Source organism: Pseudophryne corroboree, chromosome 3 (assembly GCF_028390025.1).
Source record: "Pseudophryne corroboree isolate aPseCor3 chromosome 3, aPseCor3.hap2, whole genome shotgun sequence".
In the NCBI taxonomy this organism is placed as follows: Eukaryota; Metazoa; Chordata; class Amphibia; order Anura; family Myobatrachidae; genus Pseudophryne; species Pseudophryne corroboree.
In genome coordinates this window covers 803,550,465-803,564,693 of record NC_086446.1, presented here as the reverse complement: position 1 = coordinate 803,564,693, position 14,229 = coordinate 803,550,465, and the positions used below count along the sequence as shown (strand labels likewise).

At 41.3% G+C, this 14,229-nt stretch overlaps 1 protein-coding gene across 2 annotated transcripts in view; it reads left to right on the top strand.

Moving 5' to 3' along the window:
• Window positions 1–14,229, top strand: part of LOC135056914 (alpha-2-macroglobulin-like protein 1) — a 416,894-nt gene that overhangs the window by 339,870 nt on the left and 62,795 nt on the right. For both annotated transcript variants that reach the window (XM_063962689.1, XM_063962688.1), the window contains exons 28-32: window positions 7,176–7,332; window positions 9,902–9,976; window positions 10,072–10,234; window positions 11,437–11,648; window positions 13,951–14,166. In XM_063962689.1, coding sequence (XP_063818759.1) covers window positions 7,176–7,332; window positions 9,902–9,976; window positions 10,072–10,234; window positions 11,437–11,648; window positions 13,951–14,166 — 823 coding nt within the window. The remainder of the gene's footprint in view (window positions 1–7,175; window positions 7,333–9,901; window positions 9,977–10,071; window positions 10,235–11,436; window positions 11,649–13,950; window positions 14,167–14,229) is intronic.

The window sequence follows — 14,229 nt, the reverse complement described above, 5'->3', positions numbered from 1 at the left end:
AGCGCAGGTTCCTGTAATATAGAGACCTTTAGGGACACGCTGTATTTATTATAGAGAAGGTTCCTGTAATATAGAGACCTCAGGGACACGCTGTATTTATTATAGAGAAGGTTCCTGTAATATAGAGACCTCAGGGACATGCTGCATTTATTATAGAGCAGGTACCTGTAATATAGAGACCTCGGGGACACGCTGCATTTATTATAGAGCAGGTTCCTGTAATATAGAGACCTTTAGGGACACGCTGTATTTATTATAGCACAGGTTCCTGTAATATAGAGACCTCAGGGACACTCTGCATTTATTATAGAGCAGGTTCCTGTAATATAGAGACATCAAGGACACTCTGCATTCATTATAGAGCAGGTTCCTGTAATATAGAGACATCAGGGACACGCTGCATTTATTATAGAGCAGGTTCCTGTAATATAGAGACATCAAGGACACTCTGCATTCATTATAGAGCAGGTTCCTGTAATATAGAGACATCAGGGACACGCTGCATTTATTATAGAGCAGGTTCCTGTAATATAGAGACCTCAGGGACACGCTGCATTTATTATAGAGCAGGTTCCTGTAATATAGAGACCTCAGGGACACGCTGCATTTATTATAGAGCAGGTTCCTGTAATATAGAGACCTCAGGGACACGCTGCATTTATTATAGAGCAGGATCCTGTAATATAGAGACCTCAGGGACACGCTGCATTTATTATAGAGAAGGTTCCTGTAATATAGAGACCTCAGGGACACGCTGCATTTATTATAGAGCAGGATCCTGTAATATAGAGACCTCAGGGACACTCTGCATTTATTATAGCACAGGTTCCTGTAATATAGAGACCTCAGGGACACTCTGCATTTATTATAGAGCAGGTTCCTGTAATATAGAGACCTCAGGGACACACTGCATTTATTATAGAGCAGGTTCCTGTAATATAGAGACCTCAGGGACACTCTGCATTTATTATAGAGCAGGTTCCTGTATTATAGAGACCTCAGGGACACTCTGCCTTTATTATAGAGCAGGTTCCTGTAATATAGAGACCTCAGGGACACGCTGCATTTATTATAGAGCAGGTTCCTGTAATATAGATACCTCAGGGACACGCTGCCTTTATTATAGAGCAGGATCCTGTAATATAGAGACCTCAGGGACACTCTGCATTTATTATAGAGCAGGATCCTGTAATATAGAGACCTCAGGGACACTCTGCATTTATTATAGAGCAGGATCCTGTAATATAGAGACCTCAGGGACACTCTGCGTTTATTATAGCGCAGGTTCCTGTAATACAGAGACCTCAGGGACTCGCTGCATTTATTATAGAGCAGGATCCTGTAATATAGAGACCTCAGGGACACTCTGCATTTATTATAGAGCAGGATCCTGTAATATAGAGACCTCAGGGACACTCTGCATTTATTATAGAGCAGGTTCCTGTAATATAGAGACCTCAGGGACACTCTGCATTTATTATAGAGCAGGTTCCTGTATTATAGAGACCTCAGGGACACTCTGCCTTTATTATAGAGCAGGTTCCTGTAATATAGAGACCTCAGGGACACGCTGCATTTATTATAGAGCAGGTTCCTGTAATATAGATACCTCAGGGACACGCTGCCTTTATTATAGAGCAGGATCCTGTAATATAGAGACCTCAGGGACACTCTGCATTTATTATAGAGCAGGATCCTGTAATATAGAGACCTCAGGGACACTCTGCATTTATTATAGAGCAGGATCCTGTAATATAGAGACCTCAGGGACACTCTGCGTTTATTATAGCGCAGGTTCCTGTAATACAGAGACCTCAGGGACTCGCTGCATTTATTATAGAGCAGGATCCTGTAATATAGAGACCTCAGGGACACTCTGCATTTATTATAGAGCAGGTTCCTGTAATATAGAGACCTCAGGGACACGCTGCATTCATTATACAGCAGGTTCCTGTAATATAGAGACCTCAGGGACACTCTGCATTTATTATAGCGCAGGTTCCTGTAATATAGAGACCTCAGGGACACGCTGCATTTATTATAGCGCAGGTTCCTGTAATATAGAGACCTCAGGGTCACTCTGCATTTATTATAGAGCAGGATCCTGTAATATAGAGACCTCATGGACACACTGCATTTATTATAGCGCAGGTTCCTGTAATATAGAGACCTCAGGGTCACTCTGCATTTATTATAGAGCAGGATCCTGTAATATAGAGACCTCATGGACACGCTGCATTTATTATAGCGCAGGTTCCTGTAATATAGAGACCTCAGGGACACTCTGCATTTATTATAGAGCAGGTTCCTGTAATATAGAGACCTCAGGGTCACTCTGCATTTATTATAGAGCAGGATCCTGTAATATAGAGACCTCAGGGACACGCTGCATTTATTATAGAGGAGGTTCCTGTAATATAGAGACCTCAGGGACACGCTGCATTTATTATAGCACAGGTTCCTGTAATATAGAGACCTCAGGGACACTCTGCATTTATTATAGAGCAGGTTCCTGTAATATAGAGACCTCAGGGACACGCTGCATTTATTATAGAGCAGGTTCCTGTAATATAGAGACCTCAGGGACACGCTGCATTTTATATAGAGCAGGTTCCTGTAATATAGAGACCTCATGGACACGCTGCATTTATTATAGCGCAGGTTCCTGTAATATAGAGACCTCAGGGACACTCTGCATTTATTATAGAGCAGGTTCCTGTAATATAGAGACCTCAGGGACACGCTGTATTTATTATAGAGCAGGTTCCTGTAATATAGAGACCTCAGGGACACGCTGCATTTATTATAGCGCAGGTTCCTGTAATATAGAGACCTCAGGGACACGCTGCATTTATTATAGCGCAGGTTCCTGTAATATAGAGACACCAGGGACACGTTGCATTTATTATAGAGCAGGTTCCTGTAATATAGAGACCTCAGGGACACTCTTCATTTATTATAGAGCAGGTTCCTGTAATATAGAGACCTCAGGGACACTCTGCATTTATTATAGAGGAGGTTCCTGTAATATAGAGACCTCGGGGACACGCTGCATTTATTATAGAGCAGGTTCCTGTAATATAGAGACCTCAGGGACACGCTGCATTTATTATAGAGAAGGTTCCTGTAATATAGATACCTCAGGGTCACTCTGCATTTATTATAGAGCAGGTTCCTGTAATATAGAGACCTCAGGGACACGCTGCATTTATTATAGAGCAGGTTCCTGTAATATAGAGACCTCAGGGACACGCTGCATTTATTATAGCGCAGGTTCCTGTAATATAGAGACCTCAGGGACACGCTGTATTTATTATAGAGAAGGTTCCTGTAATATAGATACCTCAGGGACACGCTGCATTTATTATAGCGCAGGTTTCTGTAATATAGAGACCTCAGGGTCACTCTGCATTTATTATAGAGCAGGTTCCTGTAATATAGAGACCTCATGGACACTCTGCATTTATTATAGAGCAGGTTCCTGTAATATAGAGACCTCAGGGACACGCTGCATTTATTATAGAGCAGGTTCCTGTAATATAGAGACCTCAGGGACACTCTGCATTTATTATAGAGCAGGTTCCTGTAATATAGAGACCTCAGGGACACTCTGCATTTATTATAGAGCAGGTTCCTGTAATATAGAGACCTCAGGGACACGTTGCATTTATTATAGAGCAGGTTCCTGTAATATAGAGACCTCAGGGACACGCTGCATTTATTATAGAGCAGGTTCCTGTAATATAGAGACCTTTAGGGACACGCTGTATTTATTATAGCGCAGGTTCCTGTAATATAGAGACCTTTAGGGACACGCTGTATTTATTATAGCACAGGTTCCTGTAATATAGAGACCTCAGGGACACTCTGCATTTATTATAGACCAGGATCCTGTAATATAGAGACCTCAGGGACACTCTGCATTCATTATAGAGCAGGTTCCTGTAATATAGAGACATCAGGGACACGCAGCATTTATTATAGAGCAGGTTCCTGTAATATAGAGACCTCAGGGACACGCTGCATTTATTATAGAGCAGGTTCCTGTAATATAGAGACCTCAGGGACTCGCTGCATTTATTATAGCGCAGGTTCCTGTAATATAGAGACCTCAGGGACACTCTGCATTTATTATAGCGCAGGTTCCTGTAATATAGAGACCTTTAGGGACACGCTGTATTTATTATAGAGAAGGTTCCTGTAATATAGAGACCTCAGGGACACGCTGTATTTATTATAGAGAAGGTTCCTGTAATATAGAGACCTCAGGGACATGCTGCATTTATTATAGAGCAGGTACCTGTAATATAGAGACCTCGGGGACACGCTGCATTTATTATAGAGCAGGTTCCTGTAATATAGAGACCTTTAGGGACACGCTGTATTTATTATAGCACATGTTCCTGTAATATAGAGACCTCAGGGACACTCTGCATTTATTATAGAGCAGGTTCCTGTAATATAGAGACATCAAGGACACTCTGCATTCATTATAGAGCAGGTTCCTGTAATATAGAGACATCAGGGACACGCTGCATTTATTATAGAGCAGGTTCCTGTAATATAGAGACATCAAGGACACTCTGCATTCATTATAGAGCAGGTTCCTGTAATATAGAGACATCAGGGACACGCTGCATTTATTATAGAGCAGGTTCCTGTAATATAGAGACCTCAGGGACACGCTGCATTTATTATAGAGCAGGTTCCTGTAATATAGAGACCTCAGGGACACGCTGCATTTATTATAGAGCAGGTTCCTGTAATATAGAGACCTCAGGGACACGCTGCATTTATTATAGCGCAGGTTCCTGTAATATAGAGACCTCAGGGACACGCTGCATTTATTATAGAGAAGGTTCCTGTAATATAGAGACCTCAGGGACACGCTGCATTTATTATAGAGCAGGATCCTGTAATATAGAGACCTCAGGGACACTCTGCATTTATTATAGCACAGGTTCCTGTAATATAGAGACCTCAGGGACACTCTGCATTTATTATAGAGCAGGTTCCTGTAATATAGAGACCTCAGGGACACTCTGCATTTATTATAGAGCAGGTTCCTGTAATATAGAGACCTCAGGAACACGCTGCATTTATTATAGAGCAGGTTCCTGTAATATAGAGACCTCAGCGACACTCTGCATTTATTATAGATAAGGTTCCTGTAATATAGAGACCTCAGGGACACGCTGCATTTATTATAGCGCAGGTTCCTGTAATATAGAGGCCTCAGGGACACTCTGCATTTATTATAGAGCAGGTACCTGTAATATAGAGACCTCAGGGACACGCTGCATTTATTATAGAGCAGGTTCCTGTAATATAGAGACCTCAGGGACACGCTGCATTTATTATAGAGCAGGTTCCTGTAATATAGAGACCTCAGTGACACTCTGCATTTATTATAGAGCAGGTTCCTGTAATATAGAGACCTCAGGGACACGCTGCATTTATTATAGAGCAGGATCCTGTAATATAGAGACCTCAGGGACACGCTGTATTTATTATAGAGAAGGTTCCTGTAATATAGATACCTCAGGGTCACTCTGCATTTATTATAGAGAAGGTTCCTGTAATATAGAGACCTCAGGGACACTCTGCATTTATTATAGCGCAGGTTCCTGTAATATAGAGACATCAGGGACACTCTGCATTTATTATAGCGCATGTTCCTGTAATATAGAGACCTCAGGGACACGCTGCATTTATTATAGAGCAGGATCCTGTAATATAGAGACCTCAGGGACACGCTGCATTTATTATAGAGCAGGTTCCTGTAATATAGAGACCTCATGGACACACTGCATTTATTATAGAGCAGGTTCCTGTAATATAGAGACCTCAGGGACACGCTGCATTTATTATAGAGCAGGTTCCTGTAATATAGAGACCTCAGGGACACTCTGCATTTATTATAGAGCATGTACCTGTAATATAGAGACCTCAGGGACACTCTGCATTTATTATAGAGAAGGTTCCTGTAATATAGAGACCTCAGGGACACTCTGCATTTATTATAGAGAAGGTTCCTGTAATATAGAGACCTCAGGGACACGCTGCATTTATTATAGCGCAGGTTCCTGTAATATAGAGACCTCAGGGACACTCTGCATTTATTATAGAGAAGGTTCCTGTAATATAGCGACCTCAGGGACACGCTGCATTTATTATAGCGCAGGTTCCTGTAATATAGATACCTCAGGGACACGCTGCATTTATTATAGAGCAGGTTCCTGTAATATAGATACCTCAGGGACACGCTGCATTTATTATAGAGCAGGATCCTGTAATATAGAGACCTCAGGGACACTCTGCATTTATTATAGAGCAGGTTCCTGTAATATAGAGACCTCAGGGACACGCTGCATTTATTATACAGCAGGTTCCTGTAATATAGAGACCTCAGGGACACTCTGCATTTATTATAGCGCAGGTTCCTGTAATATAGAGACCTCAGGGACATGCTGCATTTATTATAGCGCAGGTTCCTGTAATATAGAGACCTCAGGGTCACTCTGCATTTATTATAGAGCAGGTTCCTGTAATATAAAGACCTCAGGGACTCGCTGCATTTATTATAGCGCAGGTTCCTGTAATACAGAGACCTCAGGGACACGCTGCATTTATTATAGAGCAGGTTCCTGTAATATAGAGACCTCAGGGACACTCTGCATTTATTATAGCGCAGGTTCCTGTAATACAGAGACCTCAGGGACACGCTGCATGTATTATAGAGCAGGTTCCTGTATTATAGAGACCTCAGGGACACACTGCATTTGTTATAGAGCAGGTTCCTGTAATATAGAGACCTCAGGGACACGCTGCGGAACTGGTAGATTAGGGAAATCCTGGCAGAATATTTAGACAGAAAATTAAGGAAATTTTTGCAGTTACCCAGATTAAGCAGTCTGCAGTCTCTTTATTAAAAACGCTCATTATGAATATCATTTTATTAAGGCATTATTCCATATATGGGTAGACTTATAGCACCTGACTCCGTGTCATGTATCCGCTGTATATAAATTAGGTGTAGCATGAGAGATTTATAGGACGTCACCAGGTTACACCGATGGCACACACTGAACAGACTTACTACAGAATAAATACCCCACATGTCCTATAACTGCCCCCTGTCCCAATCTGTCTCCCATTACATTTTATACCCCCAGGCTCACAGCTTTTGTCGTGAAGAGCGTCAGTCAGGAACGAGATTTTATGTATGTTGATGAGAACCATCTGAAACAAGGCATGGACTCCCTGAAGAGTCAGCAGAAGCCCAGTGGATGCTTTAAGGCAAAGGGCCGACTTCTACAGAATGCCATGAAGGTGAGTATCACAGCATCCAAAAACCAATTTTGCACTGGTTTTGACAACCATAAATAATTTGAATTGGTCCTGGATCACCAACCCAAGGCAGCCCTGCAAGTGCTATGAGGCACCCATGGCACACCGTTTGGGAACCACTGATACAGATGTGTCCACATACGTCTAGCCTCTTTTCGTTCAATGTTTTTCATTAAACATTTTATGCAAATACGATGAACAAGCAGCTTATGCTGATTAAATGATATGCGGCATGTATGTATTCGGGGTGCGGCTGCGGCTGTATCTGCATAATAAAATGCCACGCTACAGGGTTTTCCTAGAAAACACTGTAACGTAGCATTACATGTGCAGATATAGCTGCAGTTACACAATTAATATAGGCATGCTGCATATCCTATTACTGACACTGTAATGTATCACTTCATATGCCCATACAGGTGCGGACACATACAGAATATAGGCATGCCACATATCCTATTACTGACACTGTAATGTAGCACTTCATATGCACATACAGGCGCGGACACATACAGAATATAGGCATGCTGCATATCCTATTACTTACACTGTAACGTAGCATTCCATATGCAGATACAGCCGCAGTCACACACAGAATATGGGCATGCTGCATTTCCTATTACTGACATTGTAACGTAGCATTTTGTATGCAGATACAGACACAGTCACACACAGAATATAGGCGTGCTGCATATCCTATTACTGACACTGTAACGTAGCATTCCATATGCAGATACAGCCGCAGTCACACACAGAATATGGGCATGCTGCATTTCCTATTACTGACATTGTAACGTAGCATTTTGTATGCAGATACAGCCACAGTCACACACAGAATATAGGCATGCTGCATATCCTATTACTGACACTGTAATGTAGCATTCTGTATGCAGATACAGCCACAGCCACACACAGAATATAGGCGTGCTGCATATCCTATTACTGACACTGTAATGTAGCACTTCATATGCACGTACAGGCATGGACACACACAGAATATAGACATGCCGCATAGCCTATTACTGACACTGTAATGTAGCACTTCATATGCACATGCAGGCACGGATGTACACAGAATTTAGGCATGCCACGTGTAATTTTAATCAGCTGATTCTGCTTGTGCTTCCTATTCACCTAGTATTGCGAATAAGATGCATTTTCAGCAAAAAAAGATGCCCAACTCTGACGTAGTTGCACAGAAGATGACAACTCACGTCAGGTATCTCCCAATATGTGGCGTATTGAGGCAAGATGTATGAGGACACATCTATATATAGGACAATACGAGTATGACTTTATTATCATTATTAACCACAATAGATCCAAAGTGCCTGACATTGAAGTCAAACATAACAATTTACATGGATACACACTAATACAGACAAGCATATCGTTTTTACAAATATACTGTATGTAATTAAATTGTTCATATGGCATAATTATGTAGAGAATAGAAATAGGCGAACACCCTGCTCACAAGAGCTTACAATCTAAAGAGAAATGGGTGGTCACAAAGAGGGAGATTGGACAAGGCTGTGGGATGCCGAGACTGGAGAGCTAGGAGTAGGGGTGGCATGCTTGACTGAAGTGATGAGTCTTAAAGGCACATCTAGAAGCTGGGATGTTGGAAGAAAGATGGAATGGGCATGGCAGAGCCTTCCAGATGGTGGTGGGATGGGAGAAATCCTGGAATCGAGAGCTTGAGGAGCTGATTAGGGAGGAAACAGGGCTGTTACTGCTGGAATGATGAGGGTGATAAGCAGTATGAATCTGAGGCTATAGAAGTACGGAGGAGCAGTGACGTTGAGAGGTTTGTAGGTGAGTGATAGGAGCTTGCAATTGATTCTTTGAGGGATGGAAGCCAGTATTGAAGCTGACAAAGGGTAGCGGTAGATGTAGAGCAATGACAGAGCTAAGTGAGGTGGGTCAGTAGAGTCAATGATAGACCAAAGGAGGGACATGCTGGAGTTTGGAATGCCGGAGACAAAAAAGGGGGTGAATGAGGGTTTCTATTGTAATTCATGGCCTGATTCTGGAGATGTGACAGCGGTGGAAGTGGGACTGAACATGAGGTAGAAAAGGACAGAATGAAGAATGACCCCAAACAGCTAGGAGAGGGTGGAAACCTTGGTAGGTGAAAAACAATTTGAATAGGAAAGAGAAATGTATCTGCACACTTAAAGGATCAATAGACTAATTAGGTCTTATCCAAAATTTAGACCCCAATAAAGATATTGTAATAGATCTGACTGTCTGGGGGTGCAGCCCGATTGCAACTCTAATTCAATACAGGAAGAGGGAGAACCAAAAGGTAGTTGCCTATGTAATCCTATGTAGAATGGGACATTACAGCTCCAGTAATAATATACATTGTCAACTATACACCATTTACAGTCACATTGTCGTTTTGAACCCATGTAACCCAGACAGTACTGGAAAGCCCTGGATACATCATACCCTATATGTTGATCTCTTAGTCTCCTGCAGTACTTTGGGACTTTACATGAATTGTCACACTAATGATGTAATCTTTCCTCCATTCCTCTCGCAGGGTGGGGTGGACGATGAGGTCTCTCTCACAGCTTACATCCTAACTGCCTTACTGGAGTCCGCCATGGAGGCCAATGTAAGTATGTCCTATAAAAGATAAATGCTGGCCTAATCTCTTCCGGCCAAGTCTGATTTTCCATGTGTTATATGCCATGTGTTTGTGTGATGCAGGATCCTGTTGTAGAAAAGTCCCTGCAGTGTATTACGAATTCATCCCTGGAGAAAGCCAGTCTCTACAAACTGGCCCTTATGTCTTACGCGTTCACACTGGCCAATCGTACGGAGTCCAGAGCTGCTTCTCTGCAGAAGCTGATGGAACAAGCCACCAAAACAGGTACGGAGTAGGGCATCCCCGGCCACCGCTGGTCAATGACACGTAATACTCAGGCATACCGACAAGAGCTAAGCCATCTCCACGTGAGACGAGTCATGTCACCCATCATCTAGACAATGTCTAAGGTACAATATTCCTGTGAGTAATTAAATGATGGTAATGTTACAAGAGTCTACAATGAGCTAGTGGGACAGGTATGTACTAACCACCTGCTCTATCAAGCCAACTATTCTGGTTCTCCAACATCCAATAGAATTCCTGTATCCATTCTCTATATTCTGTTTTCTATTGGGCCTGTGAGTATTGCAGAGTAACTGTATCATGGCCGATATTCTGTTACTTTAGGATTGTACAATTTGTCCAAAAATTATCCACTGGAATCTCTCCAATTTTTGATGTAAAAACATAAGTTACATTTGGGAACCATGTTGGGGCCAGTTCTATACGTACATAAGGCTTAATTGCTTTTGAGATTACATTGACACATCTTAATTGTTTTAATTGTGAGCATTGAATGTGAATACAGTTGGCCAATGACAGTTGTGAATGCCAGCTGCAAATGTAAATGAAGTTCTATTGGCGACTGTAACACATGCATGTTTTCTATCATCAAACTAGTTTCAAGCTTCTATAGACTCATTTATATCCCCTTATATTCTTGCCTGATAATCATACTGTGTCCTCAGGATCTATCTTTCATTATAATTGTTTATAAAAGACTAAAACTACTGTTAGCCCCGAAAATTATTCAGGAAATAAGTCCAATTCCAAATCCTGAGTTGTGCATGATGACCAGACAGAGTGCTCATGGTTTCTTATGATTCCTCCATCTTTTTTTATGATTCCTCCATGTTTGCTTATGGTTCCCCCATGGTTTTTTATGGTTCCTCCATGGTTCCTCATGGTTCCTCCAGGATAAATGTTGACACACAGCTGCTACTCTTGTTGATTAATAGGCCCTTACCTAAAGTGTTCTGTAATAAAGATCAAGAGTACGTCCTGTGACATAAACAGTGACCCCTGACCCCAACATGACATAGACAGTGAGCCATGACCCCAACCTTGCTTTTTCTCTTGTGTGAAGGTGACAATTGCCCTGCTTGCTGTGATTAGGTCAGGACTATGTCCCTTCTAATCCTGCACAGGAGCAAGTCCACATATCCAATTACTCTGCAGGTGATATTATAGAATTTGCTTTGCAGATGGCTTCATGTACTGGACTCAGGAGACCAAACCTGACACAGAATCATACCGGTCCAAGCCCAAGTCCGTGGATGTTGAGATGACAGCGTATGGCCTCCTCGCTTTGGTATCTAATGGACCAGTCTCCAAAAAGGAGCATGGGGTTATGTTGCCCATTGTCCGCTGGCTGTCCAAACAGCAGAATGCAAATGGTGGTTTCTACTCCACTCAGGTATGTCTCTTCACTCATCATCATCATCTTCATCCATTCCCATAGAGAAACATTCTATCACACAATCATCGTCATCATCATTCATTCCCATATAGATACATTCTATCACACAATCATCGTCATCATCATTCATTCCCATATAGATACATTCTATCACACATCATCATCATCATCATCCATTCCCATAGAGAAACATTCTATCACACAATCATCGTCATCATCATTCATTCCCATATAGATACATTCTATCACACATCATCATCATCATCATCCATTCCCATATAGATACATTCTATCACACAATCATCATCATCATCATTCATTCCCATATAGATACATTCTATCACACAATCATCGTCATCATCATTCATTCCCATATAGATACATTCTATCACACATCATCATCATCATCATCCATTCCCATATAGATACATTCTATCACACAATCATCATCATCATCATTCATTCCCATATAGATACATTCTATCACACAATCATCGTCATTCATTCCCATATAGATACATTCTATCACACAATCATCGTCATCATCATTCATTCCCATATAGATACATTCTATCACACAATCATCATCATCATCTTCCATTCCCATAGAGAAACATTCTATCACACAATCGTCATCATCATCCATTCCCATATAGATACATTCTATCACACAATCATCGTCATCATCATTCATTCCCATATAGATACATTCTATCACACATCATCATCATCATCATCATCCATTCCCATAGAGAAACATTCTATCACACAATCGTCATCATCATCATCCATTCCCATATAGATACATTCTATCACACAATCATCGTCATCATCATTCATTCCCATATAGATACATTCTATCACACAATCATCGTCATCATCATTCATTCCCATATAGATACATTCTATCACACAATCATCATCATCATCTTCCATTCCCATAGAGAAACATTCTATCACACAATCGTCATCATCATCCATTCCCATATAGATACATTCTATCACACAATCATCGTCATCATCATTCATTCCCATATAGATACATTCTATCACACAATCATCATCATCATCTTCCATTCCCATATAGATACATTCTATCACACAATCATCGTCATCATCATTCATTCCCATATAGATACATTCTATCACACATCATCATCATCATCATCCATTCCCATAGAGAAACATTCTATCACACAATCGTCATCATCATCATCCATTCCCATATAGATACATTCTATCACACAATCATCGTCATCATCATTCATTCCCATATAGATACATTCTATCACACATCATCATCATCATCATCCATTCCCATAGAGAAACATTCTATCACACAATCATCGTCATCATCATTCATTCCCATATAGATACATTCTATCACACAATCATCGTCATTCATTCCCATATAGATACATTCTATCACACAATCATCGTCATCATCATTCATTCCCATATAGATACATTCTATCACACATCATCATCATCATCATCCATTCCCATAGAGAAACATTCTATCACACAATCATCATCATTCATTCCCATATAGATACATTGTATCACACAATCATCGTCATCATCATCCATTCCCATATAGAAACATTCTATCACACAATCGTCATCATCATCCATTCCCATATAGATACATTCTATCACACAATCATCGTCATCATCATTCATTCCCATATAGATACATTCTATCACACATCATCATCCATTCCCATATAGAAACATTCTATCACACAATCGTCATCATCATCATTCATTCCCACATAGATACATTCTATCACACAATCATCATCATCATCATTCATTCCCATATAGAAATATTCTATCACTGAATAATTCTTATCATTCCCATTTAGAAAACATTCTGTCACACGAGCGGTGTAATGTTGCAACGTTTTCTTTATATAGTATTTGCATATTATGTGCACTGCAGACGCAGTAAAACACCACTCACAGTGTGATACAGACACTGGGCTGTAACTTTAACTACACTATACCGGAATTAGATTTAAATATGTACAAAGTTGCAAACGATGCACAACGGAATGTTGCATGAAAAAGTCGCTCCCGCTGCATCATAGCACTTTGTATACAGACTCGCACAGATGTGCAACAATAGTGTATGAGGACATATCTGTAATTATGTACGTGCAGTTACCCAGAGGAATAATACTCTCAGCTGCGTGACTTAGGCCGAGCGTTATAGAGAAAGTGTAAATCTTCTATGTGTGATCCTTATATGTGTTATAGACCCTCACACTCTGCACTTTCTTCCCGCGGTTCTCAGGACACCGTTGTCGGCATTCAGGCTATGGCAAAGTTTGCCTCCTTAACTTCCACCAAAACTGGCAGCATGGCCGTGCAGGTGACCACAGAGAGAGGGTTTCGGCTTCAGCTCCAAGTTGACAACGACAACCGACTTCTCCTGCAGAGGGCGCCACTTCCAGACATCCCCGGGGAATACACCGTGACCGCCACCGGGAGTGGGACTGTGTATATGCAGGTGCGGTGGGACAGGTTTTACTGTATCTGTCATTTCTTGGTAGGTGATAAACAGAGGGAGCTG